The sequence below is a fragment of the Rhinolophus sinicus genome, linkage group LG13 (genome assembly GCF_036562045.2).
Source record: "Rhinolophus sinicus isolate RSC01 linkage group LG13, ASM3656204v1, whole genome shotgun sequence".
Taxonomy (NCBI): Eukaryota; Metazoa; Chordata; class Mammalia; order Chiroptera; family Rhinolophidae; genus Rhinolophus; species Rhinolophus sinicus.
In genome coordinates this window covers 39,150,258-39,167,596 of record NC_133762.1, presented here as the reverse complement: position 1 = coordinate 39,167,596, position 17,339 = coordinate 39,150,258, and the positions used below count along the sequence as shown (strand labels likewise).

At 49.8% G+C, this 17,339-nt stretch overlaps 2 protein-coding genes across 6 annotated transcripts; one reads left to right on the top strand and one right to left on the bottom strand.

The window, feature by feature from the left end:
• Window positions 1-1,275: 1,275 nt before the first annotated feature.
• DEFB124 (defensin beta 124) lies at window positions 1,276-7,855 on the bottom strand. 3 transcript variants are annotated; one of them, XR_012491221.1, is made up of 2 exons: window positions 7,010-7,855; window positions 1,276-1,482 (listed from the first exon to the last, which is right to left on the bottom strand). XR_012491221.1 is itself a non-coding variant. In XM_019748467.2 (2 exons), exons 1-2 carry the CDS (start codon window positions 4,383-4,385, stop codon window positions 1,325-1,327), a joined length of 216 nt encoding a protein of 71 aa, XP_019604026.2. In that variant the 3' UTR covers window positions 1,276-1,324. The 3 variants fall into 3 exon arrangements, 1 of the variants encoding a protein (XP_019604026.2); XR_012491220.1 differs by having other exon boundaries at window positions 7,028-7,855; XM_019748467.2 differs by lacking the exon at window positions 7,010-7,855 and adding an exon at window positions 4,328-4,385.
• Window positions 6,682-14,935, top strand: REM1 (RRAD and GEM like GTPase 1). Of its 3 annotated transcripts, none has more exons than XM_019748460.2 (5): window positions 6,682-6,828; window positions 7,864-8,253; window positions 9,298-9,380; window positions 12,859-13,060; window positions 14,331-14,935. In XM_019748460.2, the coding sequence occupies exons 2-5, from the start codon at window positions 7,911-7,913 to the stop codon at window positions 14,600-14,602; spliced, it is 900 nt and encodes a 299-aa protein (XP_019604019.2). In that variant the 5' UTR covers window positions 6,682-6,828; window positions 7,864-7,910; the 3' UTR covers window positions 14,603-14,935. The 3 variants fall into 3 exon arrangements, with proteins under 3 accessions (XP_019604019.2, XP_019604017.2, XP_019604018.2); XM_019748458.2 differs by having other exon boundaries at window positions 9,280-9,380; XM_019748459.2 differs by having other exon boundaries at window positions 6,823-6,951; window positions 9,280-9,380.
• Window positions 14,936-17,339: the final 2,404 nt, after the last annotated feature.

Below are 17,339 nucleotides of genomic sequence, written 5' to 3'. Positions count from 1 at the left end.
TCACCACTCCTTTCTCAGCCTGGCCATACAGGGTCCTTGCTCTTATTCTAGGGCCTCCCTGAACTTCTCCAAAAAGCCTCAAAGGACAGTGGACAAGAGACCTTCTGCCCCAGGCATTCCCAAACTTATCCCACATACCGGCCCCTTTCTGGGCTCAATCCCAGGGAGAAGGTGGGCCAACACTGAGGGTCTTGCCAGCTCCCATCGTCCCAAGTTCAAGTCTACAGTAGAGACTGGACACTAACACCTAAATACTTTCTTTCCCAATCTCCCTTGCATCACGAGTAGCCGTGTGACACAGTCTGGCCATGAGAAGTAAACAGAAGTCTGCTGAGTGGGGTTCCGGGGAAAGTTTTTGCTTTCCTGATAAAAGTGAAAAACTAGCGCATGCCAACCTTCCCCCACCCCTCCTGCTTTAAACAATGACATGAGGCCTGAAGTTTTGGTAGCCATATGTGACCCCAGAGGATCCCAGAGATGCTTGCCCTAACACAGTTGCTGCCTACCTTCAGATTTCTTTTTAGGTGAGAAAAATAAGTTCCTGCAAATTGAGTTTCCTATTTTTTCAGCCAAATGCAATCCTGATACAGGGCAATTAGAACACGCGTCTGTCTACCTGCCTCACCAACTCTGCTCACAGTTTCTCTCTGTCTTACTGTCCCCATAGTTCCGTAGGCCTGGAAGAAACAGTTTTCCTTTATTACTCCTCCCTGCTTGTTTGAAAACTTTGCTTTCATAAAAGCCTAATTTTCTACCTGGGCAGGCTCTTAAAGTGCTAAAATAGTAGAGAAAGGAACACAGAAAAATTATGCCACTCTCAACAGCATCTGCCTTTCAAGCCAATGCACCATCTAATTCTGAATGCCAGAAGTGTGTTTTTAACGCTACTATTATGAGTTCTTATTATAATTCACTCATTATTAATATTAATTCTTGTTATTATTACTATTAACTCTTATTAACTCCATCTTTCTTTTTGCATTCCTTTGATAAAGTTCTAATCTTCTGATATTATAATTATCCCTATTTTACGGATGAGGAGACTGAGGAGGCTGATGGAAGTTGAGTAATTTTTCCGGAGTTGGACAGAACAAAAGTGATATAGGCAGGACCAGAGCCATTTATTAAACCATGGCCATTGATGCCCACTCTCCTCCGACACCTGACTCCCTCCACCAACCGTCCCTCCATCTCTCCCACACCCTGGACCTCCCCATCTCTGGCCCGGGGGAGGTGGTGTAGAGGGCCAGTGAGCAAGCAGCAAGAGGAGACAACTGGCAGCATGTATTTTATTGGAGAGCAAGGGTGCCAGGCCCAGAACCAGCTATGCATTTCCTGGCTTAGAGTGCACTGGAGGCTTGAGTCCGTAGGGGAGACAGCATAGGGAAGCATCTGGGCACAGGTGCATATAGGTTTCTTGCCTTGTGCAGTAAGTCCGGCAGGCCCCTTGGCCCTTCCAGCACCGTCTGAATTCACTTCTCCCTATGCAGAGGAAGACCACAGGTCACAGAACAGCCCAGGGCTCACAGGTTAGACCGCAAATCAACGGTTAGGCCCCAGGTCACAGGTTAGATTACAAGTCACCAGTTAGCTCTCTGGTCATTTGTTAGATGACTGGTCATAGAGCAGCCCACAGGTCATAGTTAGGCCACAGGACATGAGCTCTGATCACAGGTCAACAGTTAGACGAGAGGTAACAGACTAGACCACAAGAGACAACTAATTACAACTTAGACCACAAATCTCCATCCAGGTTAGCCCCCAGCTCACAAGTTAGACCACTGGTTACAAGTTAGAGACTAATTTCTTGTCCAGGTTAAGCCACACCCCAGGTACACTCTCTATGATTATAATTGGTCATATTATAATGCCTGTTATACAGGTAAGGAAACTGAGGCACAGAAAGATTCACAACTTTGCCCAAGGTCACACAGCCCTTAAGGAGCAGAGCCGGGATTCAAACCCAGGCAATCTGGTTCCAGAGTCCACACTCGTAACCATTATACTAACTGCCTCACACACTTAATGGACCTGTTCAATGTTAAAATTTAGTGAAGGAATTTCCAACCATGGGCCAAGGAAAAGGCAAGGCTTTGGAGGAATAGGTCCTATACTCACTCCCAGGGTCTTTTGTCACAGCATGGAACATGCTTTTATTGATTGAACACGTGAAGCACTGGGGGGGATTCCACAATGAACAAGATGGCCATGGTCAATGCCCTCAGGAGCTTCCAGCAGGGAAGGCAGTTAAAATCCAAGCAAATAAAATACAATAAGTAGACTGGGTAAGTGCCCTGAAGGAAATGATCAGGGTTCTGCGGTGGCCAATTAGGGCAGGTGTGGGAAAGAGAAGAGGGGGAGTACCACTTAGACAGGCCTGTCTGTTACAGCAATATATCTAGACATCTGACCCAGCAACTTGGAAGAATTGGGGCTGAATGGGAGGTGGAGGGGAGAGGCACCTCTCTCTGGATTAAAAGAGATTCCACAGAATCCTCCCATGATACCATGGGCCTACCCATGAGTGTTACTCAACCCTGTCAATCAGCCCATCCTATCATCCTGGCAAGGCAGAGACTCTTAGAATGATGCAGAGCTGACCTCAGAATCTCTGAGGCAGAGAATCCACACTCTGAGGAGGGTGTATAGTATAATGGTTAACCATGTGGTGTGCACACAGCTCAGACCACCTGGGTTCAAATTCCAGCTCTGCCATTTCCCAGCTGAGTGACCCGGGCCTCAGATTCTTCATCTGTACAGCTCTCTTTCAGAGGGCAGTTAGAGGGGATTTAATCATTGTAGCATAGAGGCTTGCATGTAGTAAATACTCAATAAATGGGAAGTGGGATTGTCATCAGCATGACAGCTCAGAGAGGTGGAGCAACCAGGGCTCATTCTGGGCCAACCCTCTCACTTTACAGATAAAGAAAGAAAGAGACTTGCCCAGCTCCTCTTAACCAGTAAGTGGTGGGCCTGGAACCGAAACCCAAGACCCTGACTCCCAAGCGAGGGCAGTTCCTATAACTACTCTTAACACTTCATCACATTTCAACCTTCCAACAGAAGTTATTTTCTCCTACATGATCTGCTTTCCCTTCCTATCTTTGACTTCTTCTTTCTCCACTTTTCTCCCTGTGCTCCCCCACTCCAACCACACTGACCTCCTCACTGCTCCTGAAACAAGTCTGTCTGTCTGTCTGTCTACCTGTCTGTCTTCCTGTCTGTCTACTTGTCTGTCTGTCTATCTATCTATCTATCTATCTATCTATCTATCTATCTATCTATCTATCTATCACCTCCTGCCTCCTTCATCCTCACTGCTTGCTCCCTCTGCCTGGAATGATGGTCCTTATACAGCAAGTGCTCACTTCATGTCATCAATAGGATTTGTGACTTTAAGGAAAACAGTGTATTACAAAATCAATTTTACCACAGGCTAATTGATATAAACAAGAGTTAAGTTCCTCCAGCATCTCATCAACCTTATAACGAAATGACGTTATTAGAGAACCTTCTGGATTCTCACTGTATTCAGATCTCTGCTCAAACCTACCATATATAAAATGGCAAGATATCTGCGATTTACTTCAAAATAGTTCACTGGGGAGGAAAGGCATGTAAATAACAAAAGAAGATTAGTTCAAGTTGATAATTGTTGAGGTTGGGTGATGGATACATGGGAGTTTTCTATACTACTTTTTTGGTTTTAGGTTTGAAATTTTCTCAAATAAAAAGCTTTCTTTTTAAAACTCACATTTTTACATTAGTATCTATTTTTGTGTAAGTTTACATTTTTCCATAATAAAAAGGTTTTTTAAAAATTCACCTTGTTCCTTATATTATTCTACTTTCATATACATTTGAAATTTTCCACAACGAAAACTTTAAAAAAAAAACTTACAGGCCTTTGAGCTTTGCCACCAGCCCCACATGCTCACTCCATGCTAACACGTTGCCCTGCTTTTATTCTTCTTAGCACTTATCACTACCTGGCATATCATATGTGTATTTAGTTATTTCCTGTCTCTACTAACTAAAATATCAGCTCCAAGAAAGGAAGGACCTTGTTTTCTTTCACTCCTGGATCCCCAGCAATTGTAATATTTATAGTTCCTGGGACACAGCAAATATTCTTCAAATGAATATTTGTTGAGTGAATTCCATTTTAAAGATTAGGAAATTGAGGTGTGGGCTGATGTAGCAGCTCAGTCTAAGCTGCCCAGCCAAGCCAGTGATGGAACCAGAATTTAAACACTAGTCTAGCCCTCCTCTGTCTCCCAGGACCTGAGAACCTATTCCTCATTTCTACAAACACAGGTGGTATTACCTGGAGGCACACAACCCAGGACCAGGAGAGCCACCATGAGCAGAAGCAGCTGTGTCATGGCCATAGGGCTACTGGGAGGCGACGAGGGAGAACACAAGAAGAGAGGAGACAAGCACAGTACGCACTGCTGCCTGCGGCCCAGACTTTATTGGGCTGCAAATCAAGGCAGGCGTGTGGGCAGCAGGAGACCTAAGTGGGAGTCTGAGGCCTTGTGGTCCCAAAGAGATGGCTGGATCTCAGCCAGCTATGTGAGGACTGGTCTGCCACACCCTCCGGATGTTGCTGAGCTCTGAAGCTGGGGGCAGAATTTCCTGAAGCAATGCCAGGGGTCAGAAACTAGACACCTTCCCCACCTAAGAGGGTAGGGAAAGACTTGGCTTCAGAGAGACCTGCTTCAATGCCAGCATCTCCCTTTAATCACTGTGATAACTTGGACGAGTCACTTAGTCCCTCTGAGCCCCAGGCTGTCACCTAGGAAATGATGACAAGCCCCCCCTTGCAAAGCTAAATACATGGAGGATTCTCTTCCTGATGCCAAGGAGAAGGAAGCCTATGCGGAAAATGGGAAGAGTAACAACACCCACCAAATGGAGAGTAATGGCTACCCAGCTCCTTTTGAGGATTAAACAAAATAATACAGTGGTTCTCAAAGTGCGGTGCCCAGACCAGGAAGCAGCAGAAATTAATAGCTGGGGTTTATTAAAAATGAAAATTCTGAAGCGCTACCGAAACCTACTGAATCAACAGGTCAGGAGTGGGTCCCAGACAGCTGTGGTTTAACAAGCCTTCCAACTGATTCAAATGTTCCACTAACGTTTGAGAACTGCTATGATCATATGGATACAGAGCTTAGAACAGTATCTGGTCCACAGGCATCTGAGTTGTATCTTCACAGATGAGTAGGGGAAAGGGTATTCCAGACAGAAGGGACAGAATGTACCTGGAAGTGTGGGGCATGGCCAGAGCAAGGGACCGGGAGGAGATTGGAGATGACCCTGCATAGGACAGGAGCCAGAGCACAGTGGGAGCTTGAATGCCGAGTTCAGGCTTTTGTACTGTAGACAAACTGCAAGTTTTATAACAAGGGTGTAACTTGCTCCGATTTCAGTTTTAAATAAAGAAACTGAAACCCAAAGAAGGGAGGCGACTTGCCCAAAGTCAGATAACAATTGAGTTGCAGAGATGGGACTTAAACTAAGTTGCCTCACTCCCAGACAATGTATGACACCGCACCACTCACAGCCGTCTTGTAGGTGGGAAAGAGAGGCTTAGCGGGCCAAGCCACAGAAGGAAGCCAGGCGTGACAGGGTTCAGCTAGTCTACTCAGAGTTGCTCTGAGCTGGACACCTGGACCCACTCAGCCATGACCATGAGCCCCACCCCCAGGTATAAGCTGGTCTCCACGCACCCTACATACACACCTACTCCAGTCCCTCATGACCTAAATGGAAGCACCCTCCTTAAGAGCCCTCATTCTGACCCCAGAACTGGCCAAACTCATCAATTCCCTGCTGCCAACTTCTCTCCTATATCAAGATCACAGTGTCTCTTTCCGCCTACTGCATGCCTGGAAAGATTTTTTAAAAAGAAAAGAAAAAGCCGTGGACTGTGATAGAAAGGGACAATAGGCTGAGAGATAGAGACCTGAGAACCAGGCACAGATAAGCCTGTTTGCTCGTCCTTTTAGTGTCGTTTCAGGATTAAATAAGCTACTAACCCAGGCCAAGTGCTCAGACCATACCAGGCACAGCACAAGCACTCAATAAATATTGATCAAGGAGTGGAGAGCCACACTTCCAGGCACAGGACAGCCCTAGCTGCACAATGGGTGCTTAACCTAGAATTTGGTGCATGAATGAATCAATGATGCCAAAATAAGATATTCTGAACCCTTCAGTGCAGACTTCCTGGGCTCTATCCTCCCCTCGACAACTCCCAAAATTAAAGCTTCCATTCAAAGCAGAGTTTCTCAAAGTGGTGCCTACGAACTCTGCATTAGGATCACTTGGGCACTTGTTTAAAACGCAGATCCCCGAACCTCTCTCCCAGGACTGCTGAACCCGCCTTTAGGAGGGTGGGAGCTGGGAGTCTGAATATTCAACAGTTCCCCAAGCGGTTTTTGTGAGGACTAAAGTTGGTGAGCCCCATTGCTGGAAAGGATAGATGCGGATGCAAAGGGGATCCAGCCCCAGCGATTCCGAGCCCCCATCTTTCCTCTCTGACCCCCCCACCTCAACACCGTCACCCCCACCCTGGACGAAGGACAAGAGGCAGCGGGTCAGCTGAGCCCTGCAGTAAAGTCATTCAGCGGCCAAGTCCTTGGGGCGGGGACCCCGGGGCTGCCCTGCTTGGGCGGGGCTGGACGGGGCGGGGTCGCGGCTCCTCCCCCGCCAGGGCGGCTGGGCGGGACCGGCCGGAGGGGCTGCGCGCCGAGGCGGTGGTACAGCCTGGAGCGCCCCGCAGTTGCGGGCCGGGGACCCTGGACCCCTCCCCACGCCAAGGTAAAGGCCCGCGCAGCCCGTTGCCAACTTAGTCAAGTTGGAGCGGAGTTCGCCAGGCGCCTGCATGGGGGTGTTCTGCGACGCAGGCAGGGGCTAGGGCGGCCTTGAACCCGCATCCCAGGGGTAAGTGCCCTCCCACCTGGGGCCCGGAGGGTTGAGTCGCCCGGGATAAGGAACCCACCCAGATCGGGGGACTCACATCCAGAACCCGGGCGGGTTGAGTAAGTTCCTACTCAGACTCCGGGAATGGCTCATGCGCTCCCGGGCCCTGTAGGTCCCCTCTCCTCCTCCGCTCGCCCATCCTCGTCCTGTCACCATCTGGGGGCCCGGCTGCTTCGAAGCCCCCGCCCCGCAAGAGCCGCTGGAGGCCATCGCGGCTGCCGCTCCTGAATTTTTCACGTAGGGGGCGGGCCGGACACGCCGTTCCCATGGCACCAAGGCGCTCGGGTTACCGCGGAGGGAACCCCCAGACCACCCCCGCCCTTGCCCTTTGGAGTATCAACCCACCCACTCCTGCATCTTCCTCAACCCTCATGAAATGGGGCAGCGGAAGTAAACCCCCCAGGGGCTCTTAACCTTCCTCAGTACCCTCCAAGCCCCCATCCGTGGGGAAGGAGAGGACGGGACAATTCAGGTGCCTTTCAGAATGTGGGTCTCGTGTTCTGAATGGGAGGGGCAAGTCTGTGTCACAAGTGTGCGTGCTTGTGTGGACATCCCACCTCCCTGCTGCCCCTCTGCCTGTCTGTGTGTCATGGTGGAGTGGGCCATCCTCAAGGCACAGGAAACGGCCTCTGGGTGTACATGCATGTGTGTGTGTTCACAGCTTGCGCATTCACCCCTCCTAGCCTGACCCAGGCACACCGTGGGCCTGCAGCCAGAAAGCCCCTACCCCCGAGGAGCTGAGGCTCCTCCTCTTCCTCCTATATGAACAAGAGGGGTCTCTGGAGGAAGCCATTTCAGCAGCTTATCAGGAGCCTACGGAAGAAGGGGCTCAAAGCACCTGGCTCACTGCCCATTCCCCCTTGTTGCTCACAGAAAGAAGGAAGGAAGGAAGGAAGGAGCCAAGCCCCCCTCACCCAAGGATGACACTAAACACCCAGCAAGAAGCAAAGACCTCCCTGCGGCGGCGAGCCAGCACTCCACTGCCCCTGTCCTCCCGGGGCCACCAGCCTGGCCCGCGCACAGTGCCTTCCACTTCCACACAATCCCAGCATCCCCGGCTGGGCCAATCAGCCTCCCTCAACCCTCCCATCCGGCAACCTTCACCTGCCCCCAACGGTTGGTCCTCTGAATCCAGCGACTCTGAAGGCTCCTGGGAGGCCCTGTACCGTGTGGTACTGCTTGGAGATCCTGGCGTAGGGAAGACCAGCCTGGCCAGCCTCTTTGCGGGGAAGCAAGAGCGGGACCTCCATGAACAGCTGGGAGGTAGGGACCCTGTGGGCTGGGCTGGGATGTGGCCAAAGGAGTGAAAGCCCTGTCATCAGAGGCACAAAGCTGTCGAGAACAGTTGTACAATTCTTACACTGCTCAGCTCTAAGGGGTATCATTCACATAGACTACGTATGAAGTGAATATGCCCCCCTAGAGTTGTGCAGGCCGGCACAACAGCCTGCTGGAGGGAAATTCCTTGAATAGTGAGAATTTTGCCAATTTTGCATGGATGAGTTTAGGATTCTGTCTCAAGTATAAAGAAATGGTGGACTTCCACCCAGCTCAGAAACCCCCAACCCCACCATTCCCTCTGACTCTTGGGTCATCCCAGCTCCATAGACAGCCATCCGTGGCTACAAAACCTACAGCAAAGCTAAGCTCCTGCCCAAAATGGGGACTCCCAGACCCAAGTTCTGGGCCCTGGGTTCCTTTATTCCCAAGAGATGAGTGAGCTGAGGGGATCAGGGGACCAGGATGAAGGGGGACGCGGACAAGACAGGAAATGAAGGTGGGTCCCTGCAGGACTGGCTGAGAGCAGATAGGGTGAGTGGGAGGAGGGCTGGTTAAAAGCAAAGAGAAGGTGGGAACACTCTGGCCAGGCCCTTTCTCTAGGCTTGACTCCTTTAAGAGTGAGAACCCATATGAGAGACGTACAGATGTCTAGGTGTGACAGATGGGGAGGCTGAGGCCCAGAGGGGGTAATGTCACCTGCCTGAAGCATGTAAGCCAAAGACAGCAGGACTGGGAGAATTTGCAGTCCAAATTTAACCCCTCCACACCATATTCATTCAATCATCCAAATCAAGCAAAGCTTTCTCAGCACCTACTATGTGCCAGGTACTATGCTGGCAGCTGGGGAGTCATGGGCTCCTCATGGAGCTTCTTGACCTATCAGGAGAGACGGACATCAAAAAAGTGTGGTGAGCACTTCAAGAAGCATTGGAGGGGGTCCTGTGACCATAAGGGGGTCCAGAGAGGTCCACACTCTCCTCATGCCTGCCCCTTCTCCCTGACATCCAGCTCTTCCCTCGGTTGCAGAAGATGTGTACGAGAGGACCCTCACAGTGGATGGAGAGGACACCACGCTGGTGGTCATGGACACCTGGGAGGCTGAGAAACTGGTATGGCACAGCAAGCAGGATTTGTCCGGGAGGGGTTGTGAGCCTAGTACCAGATTCCTGTCCCCCTTAGGACACCACAGAGCAGGGACCGGGTAGGGGCCATCCTCAGCACCTCCCAAAACCGATGGTTCCTAAGCAGCCTTTCCAACCAATGACAGAAGAACCTCGTGACCCTTCCCCGCTTTACTCATTCCATTGGTTCCCTCTTCACAGCCATCCAGGATGTGCTTCTCCCCTTGCAAGTCTCCCCCTCTTTTAGCACCTTCATCCCACTCCACCCCACCCCCCACATTGTGCAGAGGAAGGAACACTGAATTTAGCATCAAAATGCCTGGGGTTGAACCCCCCCCTTTCTTTTTCTTACCAGTTGTGTGGCTTTGTGCAACTGACTCACCCACTCTGAGTTTCAGTTTTCTCACCTGATAAATGGGTCAATCATTCCTGCCTTTCTTACTAGGTGGGGTTTTTATTTGTTTGTTTGTTTGTTTGTTTGTTTTTAAGTTCTTATGCAATTTCACAGCGGTGAGCACAGTTGGGAGCATGAAAAAATGCTGAACATGGATGAAGAATTTCAAATAATGATAATTCTTATTAATCATAACTTGGTAGCTAGTAAAAACAGGAAACCAAAGGGTGTCCTTCCCTAGCCCCTTCCAGAGCAGGAAGAGAGAAGCAGGCAGGGGCATGCCCCTATTATGTTTTTCTTATCTTGAATGAGTTTGTTTGTTTTTTCTTGCTATACAGGTAATACATGTTCACTATAGAAATTTGGGAAAAAAATAACAACTAAGCAAAGAGAAGGATCCCATCTTGCTAAGGAGTAGGCCCCTCTCCTAACACTCAAAGAGGCCCTGCCCAGAGGGTAGGACTTAGGGGGACAGTGTTGAGTGACAGACAAGACTGGCTAACAGCTCCAGTGACAGGCCCAAAGGATAGGGACAAAGGAGTTGTGTGGCCAATTCCTTTTAACAGGCATAAAAGGAAACCCAGGTCCGAATGAACATAATGATGATGATGATTCTCCTAACAGTAGATGACATTTATGGAGCACCCTCTTCCTAAGTGTCAGTCCCTGTGCTAAGCACTGGACGTACATTATGACATTCAGTCAAGATGAAAACTATACAGTGAATGTTCTTCTGATTCCCATTCTACTGACAAGGAAATCAAAGCTCAGAGAGCTTCAATAATGTGTCCAAAGTTCTCAAAAAGCAAATAGATTCAAACCCAGATCTCTAACGCCCCAGGGCCTGTAATAGGACTGCCCCTCCGTCCCCGGAAGCATCACCTTCTGAACCTCCCGCTGAGGTTCCACTCCTTCACTCCTTTGTTCATGAAGAAACACTTGCTGGATATATACCATGGGCCAGGACACTGGAGACCCAGCAGTGAATAAGGCAGACATGTCCCTTGGCCCCTTGGAGCTCACAGGCTGGTGAGGGAGTGGCTACTTTTGGGACGCAGTTGAGAAACCTATGGGGCAGAGTCCAGTGAATTCAGAAGAGTTTTCAGCCTGGGAGTCCCATTTGGGAGATGGAGGATGAAGAGTACTGGACTAGAAGGCAGGAACTGGAATTCTGTGCCTAGGTGGCTATGTGGCCTGGGGAAACTTTTCTCTTCTGGCCCTTGTTTCTCCTACAAGCAAAATGGGGAAACTGAGCAAGTTTTCCTGGTTAGTGACTGTGAAGACAGTTCCCAAAGAGGGTCCACACGGTAGTAGCCTTGTTGAAATCCTTCCCGTCCTTGGGCCAGATGGTTAGATGTCAGAGAGGCAGAATCTGACAGAATTGGGTGGACCTTTGGCTCATGCAGTAGTGCCCTAGCATGGCTTGACCATCAGGGTCACCGGGAGAGAGTGTGAGAAATCAAATTCTCAAGCCTTACCCCAGACCTAATGAATAAGAACCTATACAAGTAGGGTCCTGGAATCTATATTTTTAATGACACCCCCAAGAGGTTCTTACTCACCAATCCATGCACCAGCTTTTGTGACCCTAACACACAGCAAATCCTCCATCAATACCAGGGGTGCCACAAAAAATGTATACAAGTGGACACTTTGGTCAACATTGCTCAAGCAGTAGTTTGCTGCCATCAGAAGTATCTGGACGCTGATGGTAACCACTTTGAGCACCTCTTGTAACTGCAGAAGTCAAACGTGACTTGTATTCATCTTTTGTCATCGGTATATATTGAGTATTACAATTTTAATACACTTTTCCTTTCTTAAACTGTATGTACATTTTTTTGGCACCGTCTGTATTTGTGCAATGAAAGAATGAATGGTCAAGACCCACCTTCTCATTCTGCAGATGGGGAAACTGACCCAGAGAAAGGAAGGATCCTGTCCATAGTCCAGGTTAAGAATCCATATCTGTCTGACTCAGCCCACAGTTATTTGGCCTGGGGAAGGATCAAAATTGCTATTGAGAACTTACCCCCCCCCACCCTGTGACAATGATATTGACCACAGATCTGATGCTTTCCTGTTCATCTGTCTTATTTGATTACCAGAAAACGTTTCTGGCTCCTTTACACCCTCACAAACAATGCCTCCACCACATTCAGTATTTCCCACTCCTGCCCCTCACTCATCTCTCCTGCTTAGCCTTTCATCCTTTCAAACCCCAATCACCCCCCACAGTCTGCCAGATTGAATTCTTCTGGTCTCCCTCCCCGACCCCCATGGCTTCTCCAGTCACTTGCTTATGGATATTTATCTCCCTGCATTGTAACTCTCCATTTCCATAGCCTCCCTTCCGTGAGCTTTTGGAGGGCAGGAATTATGTCTTATTAAAAAAATACAAAGTTGTTACCCATTGGTCCAGTCTCAGAGTGCTGTTCCCAACAACAGATCACCATCCAAAACTATCAAAATCACTCCAGTTCTTTCCTTGCCTTGATCAGAAAACTCGCAAGGACTCCACTTCCTAAAATGGCCTGTGCCTCTAGCACCCCCTTCCCTTACGCTCCACAGTTGCTCCTTCATCTCTCTCTCTCTTCAAAACCGTCCTGAAATATCCCTTCCCTTGAAGTCAGCCTCCATCCTCACTTCTCTCTCTTCCCTTTTCCTCTTTTGAGAAGAGAAGACTGCAGAAGTGTCTGGCATGACTGAACCAGCCTCAGAAACCAGAAAAAAGACTTAAACAGGCAAAGCCAGAGTAGCTGAACAGCAAACCCTCCTTAGCAGGAAGAGGAACCAAAGTAATTTTTTTGTCTCCAGCTCCCAGCCTACAGAACAAACCAGTGAATGAGCGAATGTGGTGAAGTAGTATCATTAACCCAGTTTTTCAAACAGAGAAACTGAAGCTCAGACACGATCGGTGGTTTTCCTAAGGTGAACAGGGAATTATGGCGGAATTTGTGCCCCAAACCTGATAAACCTCGGCCCCATCACACCCATTAGACCATCCCAGCCCCTTCCTTAGCCAGGGCCTGTGTGTTCTCTGAGGATGGGCCTGGGGTCCCTTCCCTACAGGATGAAAGCTGGAGCCAGGAGTCATGCCTGCAGGTGGGCAGCGCCTACGTCATCGTGTACTCCATCGCAGACAGAGGCAGCTTCGAAAGCGCCTCCGAGCTCCGCATTCAGCTGAGGCGCACACATCAGGCGGACCACGTGCCCATCATCCTCGTAGGCAACAAGGCGGACCTGGCACGCTGCCGGGAAGTCTCCGTGGAAGGTGAGCCTTCCACTCCACCCCCCTCCTCCGTATTCTTCTCAGCCCCACTGTCACTGCTCCTCTTCCAGTGCTCTTCATCTCAGGGACTGTCTGCTCCCTACCCCCACCCCATCCTGTATCTACTTGTCTAAGCCTGAAAGCTAGGAACCATTTCTGCCTCCTCTCTCACTCCCCCAAACCAGTCCCCAAATCCTGTCAGATCCACTTCCCTAAACCCCACATTCCCTTCCTCCCATTCTCACAGCCTCTGCCCCATGCCACCATCCCCACTTTAGCCTGGGCCAGCCCTCATACTTCTCTGTCCCCACTCAATCGGTTCTCCTCGCCAGCTGCCAGAGTTTCCCAGAACCACATCTGACCTTGTCACTTTTTTGCTTAAAAATTCCCCTTTGGCTCCCCCATGCCCTTAGTCAGAGATACTTTATTCACCATGTATGATAGGCCTAGTCCTACAGGCTTTTCAAGGGCTTATGTCTGAGACCTGAAAAAGACAATTATTGGCTCCAAAATAGAGTAAGAAATGTATAAATTCAGATTTCAGAAAGCTTTACTTGTCTACACAACATGATATTGTGTGAGCCAGCAAATGCAAACCAAAACGTTTCAAGTTATATATAAATTGTATTTAAAGTGGGATGGGGAATATTTTAATATGCTTGATATATCACGTGGGACCCATAAAGATCTTAAAATGGCCCTACTTACAGGGAACAATGTAAAAATGATGGAATCTGAGACCCAGAGAAGGGGAAGCCATTTCCACAGGATCACCAGCCACTAAGGACTAGAATCCAGGCCCCTGCCTCCCAGCCCAGTGGAATCCTGGAGATGGGAAGACCATATGCTTTGTGAACCGACATCCAAAATTCCGCAACAAAATCCCAGGAGATTTTGTTAAAATGCAGGTTCCCAGGACACATTCCCAAACCTATGGAATCAGAATTTCTGCGGGTGGGCCAGGAATCTGCATTTTTATCAAGCTCCCCCAGATAATTTTGATGCACAGATTAGACCCCTTACTTGGCATTCAAGAACCTTCCCTACCTGGTCTCCAGCCTTTCTGTCTTCCCAGCCTCATTCTTCCACTAGTATCAGTCACTAGCCTGTGAACTAACTCCTCAAAGCCAGATCTGATTTCTCTTCGAGTCCTCTGGCACTCAGCACAATGTTTGGGGAAACGGAAAACTTGCTTCGGGTTGAGATTGAACACGCCCCTCCCTACCTTTATCTCCTCCTCTTCCACCCCGCCCACCTGACCCCGCCTCCTCAGAGGGCCGCGCCTGCGCTGTGGTGTTCGACTGCAAGTTCATCGAGACGTCTGCCACGCTGCAGCACAACGTGGCCGAGCTCTTCGAGGGCGTGGTGCGTCAACTGCGCTTACGCCGTCCGGACAGCGCAGTTCGGGAGCAACCCGTCCCCCGACGGCGGGCGAGCTTTGGCCAACGTGCTCGTCGCTTCCTGGCACGCCTGACAGCCCCCAGCGCCCGCCGCCGGGCACTCAAGGCCCGCTCCAAGTCCTGTCACAACCTGGCTGTGCTCTGAGGCCGCCTGCCCTCCCAGGGGTGGCAAGACACTGGGGAGCACTCTGAGCTCCACCAACGCCACCGAAAAGCAAAGGCGTAGTGACCTGGAGTGCTCATCGTAGGCCTTGCCTGCCCGCTGCCCCGACTGCCAGAGCGTCTCCTGGAGCCACAGCTTCAGGGACCCCTCCGCCCCCGGGAAGCCATGGACAAACTATGGGGCCACAACCCAAGCTGGACATAGAGTAGGGTTTGTTTTTTTACGCGATGCGTGTCTTTTTGTAAAAATTTTTCTTAGCCCTGGGCTCTGGCCAACCCTCAAAAAACCCCCACAATAAACCAGACATGAAGGATGTCTCATCTAAATGACCAGATTTCTTCTTTTGGGCCCATCCAGGTGTCTCCACCTCCGCCTCTCCCATGTACACTGGCTGCAGACTGGGTTAGGCTAATGACCTGTGTCAGCGTCAGTCAATAAAAGCATCGGACCAATTCCGTGTTCAGGCCCTTCTCCTAACCACTAGGCACAGCCCTTGCCTCCGGTCCTTGAGGGAGACCCAGTGGAGCACAAACAACCACAATTCAGTGTGATGACCCTCCTACTCATGCATTAACCCATTTTTTAGATGATAGTTCAAAAAATACTAACTGGAAAGGATTCAGCACTCATCCTGGCGATAAAATAGCTGGTGTTTGTTGGGAGCTGACTGTGTACTAAGCTGTTGCAACTACTTACTAATCTTCACAACTTTTATTTGCTAATTTGAAAACTGAGGTACAGAACAGTGAAGGCTTGTGCTGAAGATCATACAGCTGCTATAAGGGAAGTTGCCAGGATTTCAACCCAGGCTTGTCAGACTACTGTCTGTACCCAACTTACCCATAGTCCTCTTGGATAATGTGACAAAAAGCTACAGAGTCTCAGGGAAATGGACTTTCAAACACAATCTTCCTTACAATTGAAAGGGGAGGGGGCATGGACTCCATGCAGCTCAACACATTTATCCCCAGAATGGACCCCCAATTTAGTCCAACTCATTCTTTTTCCCAAATGTGGAAACTGAAGCCCAGAGAGGGGAAGTAAGCACCCCGAAGGTTGCCCAGCCAGTGAGAGTGAGGACTAGACCCCAGGGCCCAGCCTCCTCCTATGTCTGTACGGGAAGTAGGAGATAGTGAGGCATCCAGCCTGGCTGGGGATGGGACCGGGACTGGACCTTAGGGGTCAGGTCAGGAGTTTCCAGCCTGAGGGGAAAGGGTGTCACTAATGTGAAAGGAGAACAAGACAAAGGGTTTGGACCATCTTGTCCCTGATGCCTGACACCACTGCCCCCCAAACAGCTGCCTGCCCAGATGCCTCAGTCCCTCACGTGGGCCCCATCCCTGCAGCCAGGAACACGGTGCCAAGGAAGAGTGAAGCAGGGGCAGGGAAGCCATACCCTCCAGCTGCAAGACTTTCCACCCCCCAGTCTTGCCAACCGGCACTGATGGACTTATTTCTCCATCCTAACTCCAGCCTGGAGAAGGGAAAAGGAGGAGGGTCTTCCCCCACCCCAAGCTGTCCTCAGCCTGTGGTCGTGGGGGAGGTGCTATAGTTGTGGAAAGTTGGCAGAGGCAGCCGGCAGCAGCCGAGAGAGTGGAAAAAATGATACCAAACCCGGAAAAATGCAGGCCGGATGGAGGGCCTGAGTCGGCCCTGGGAGGTGAGAAGGAGGGAGGCACGGAGGGAGGGGGCCCTACAGGCTGAGAAAAGAAGAGGGGCCGGGGAGAGAGCACAGGAGCTATTTCTGAGAAAACTGAGGACTATATTTCCGAGAAAACTGAGGACTATCGTGTCATTCCTTTCTCCATCCATAAATATTTATCAAGGGCCTACTAAGTGCAGGGCACAGTGCCAGGCTCTGGGGAAACAGTAGGGAACAGAAGGAGTAGGACACTGCCAGTCCGGGGGGAAAGCAGACTGGAAAACAAGTGAATAAAATAATTACAGGACAAGGGGCTAAAAATCAGGGTGGTCGTGGAAGGCCCTGAAAACAATCCAGCCCAATCCCCTCAATTCACAGATGCGGAAACTGAGGGCCAGAGAGGGAAAGGGCTTACCTGAGGCTCCTCTGAGTGTGGAAAAATTGTTGAGATAAGGACTGGGGGGTTCAAGGGGAAGAAGAAAAAAAACAGTGCAGACCAGGGGCCAGCACAGCAGGAAAACACCATGGTTGAGGGCATGGGCCCTGAATCGGTTCTGGGGTCAAACCCTGCTCCCCTCCACCTCTGTGTGCCTTACTTACCCCATCTATAAAATAGGATTCGTGACAATTTCCACCTCAGAGGTGATGTGACGATTAAATGACTTACGATGTGTAAAGTACTTAAAACAGTTCCTGCGTCTAGGAAGATTCAGTAAATGTTGGTTCCTGCTACTATCGTAGTATTATAAGACCTTGGGAAACCAGGGTTTGTTAAGGGTAAGATAGTCTGAGACTGTAAAGATGTGCTTGGAAGTCTTTGCCCTGCTATGCCACTGGAGGACTTTAGGAAAATCTCTTCCCCTCTTGGGCCTCAGTTTCCCCTTCTGTAAAATAAAGGGATTGAATCTGAACCTGTATATATTCATGTACTCATGTGTTTACTGTCTGCCTCCCCACAGGAATGAAAGCTCCGCGAGAGTAGGGCCCTCCGTGCTGCTCTCTCCCCAATACCTACAACGGTGCCTGGCTCGTAATAGGTAATTGGTAAATATTTGTTGAATGCATTAATTAACCCAT

Coding starts and splice junctions, on each gene's coding strand:
- DEFB124 (XM_019748467.2), bottom strand. CDS start 4,385: ATGACACAGCTGCTTCTGCTCATGGTGGCTCTCCTGGTCCTGGGTTGT. Junction 1,483..4,327: donor CCTGGGTTGTGTGCCTCCAG/GTAATACCACCT, acceptor TCCTCTGCATAG/GGAGAAGTGAATTCAGACGG.
- REM1 (XM_019748458.2), top strand. CDS start 7,911: ATGACACTAAACACCCAGCAAGAAGCAAAGACCTCCCTGCGGCGGCGA. Junction 8,254..9,279: donor CCTCCATGAACAGCTGGGAG/GTAGGGACCCTG, acceptor CCTGACATCCAG/CTCTTCCCTCGGTTGCAGAA. Junction 13,061..14,330: donor CCGGGAAGTCTCCGTGGAAG/GTGAGCCTTCCA, acceptor CCGCCTCCTCAG/AGGGCCGCGCCTGCGCTGTG.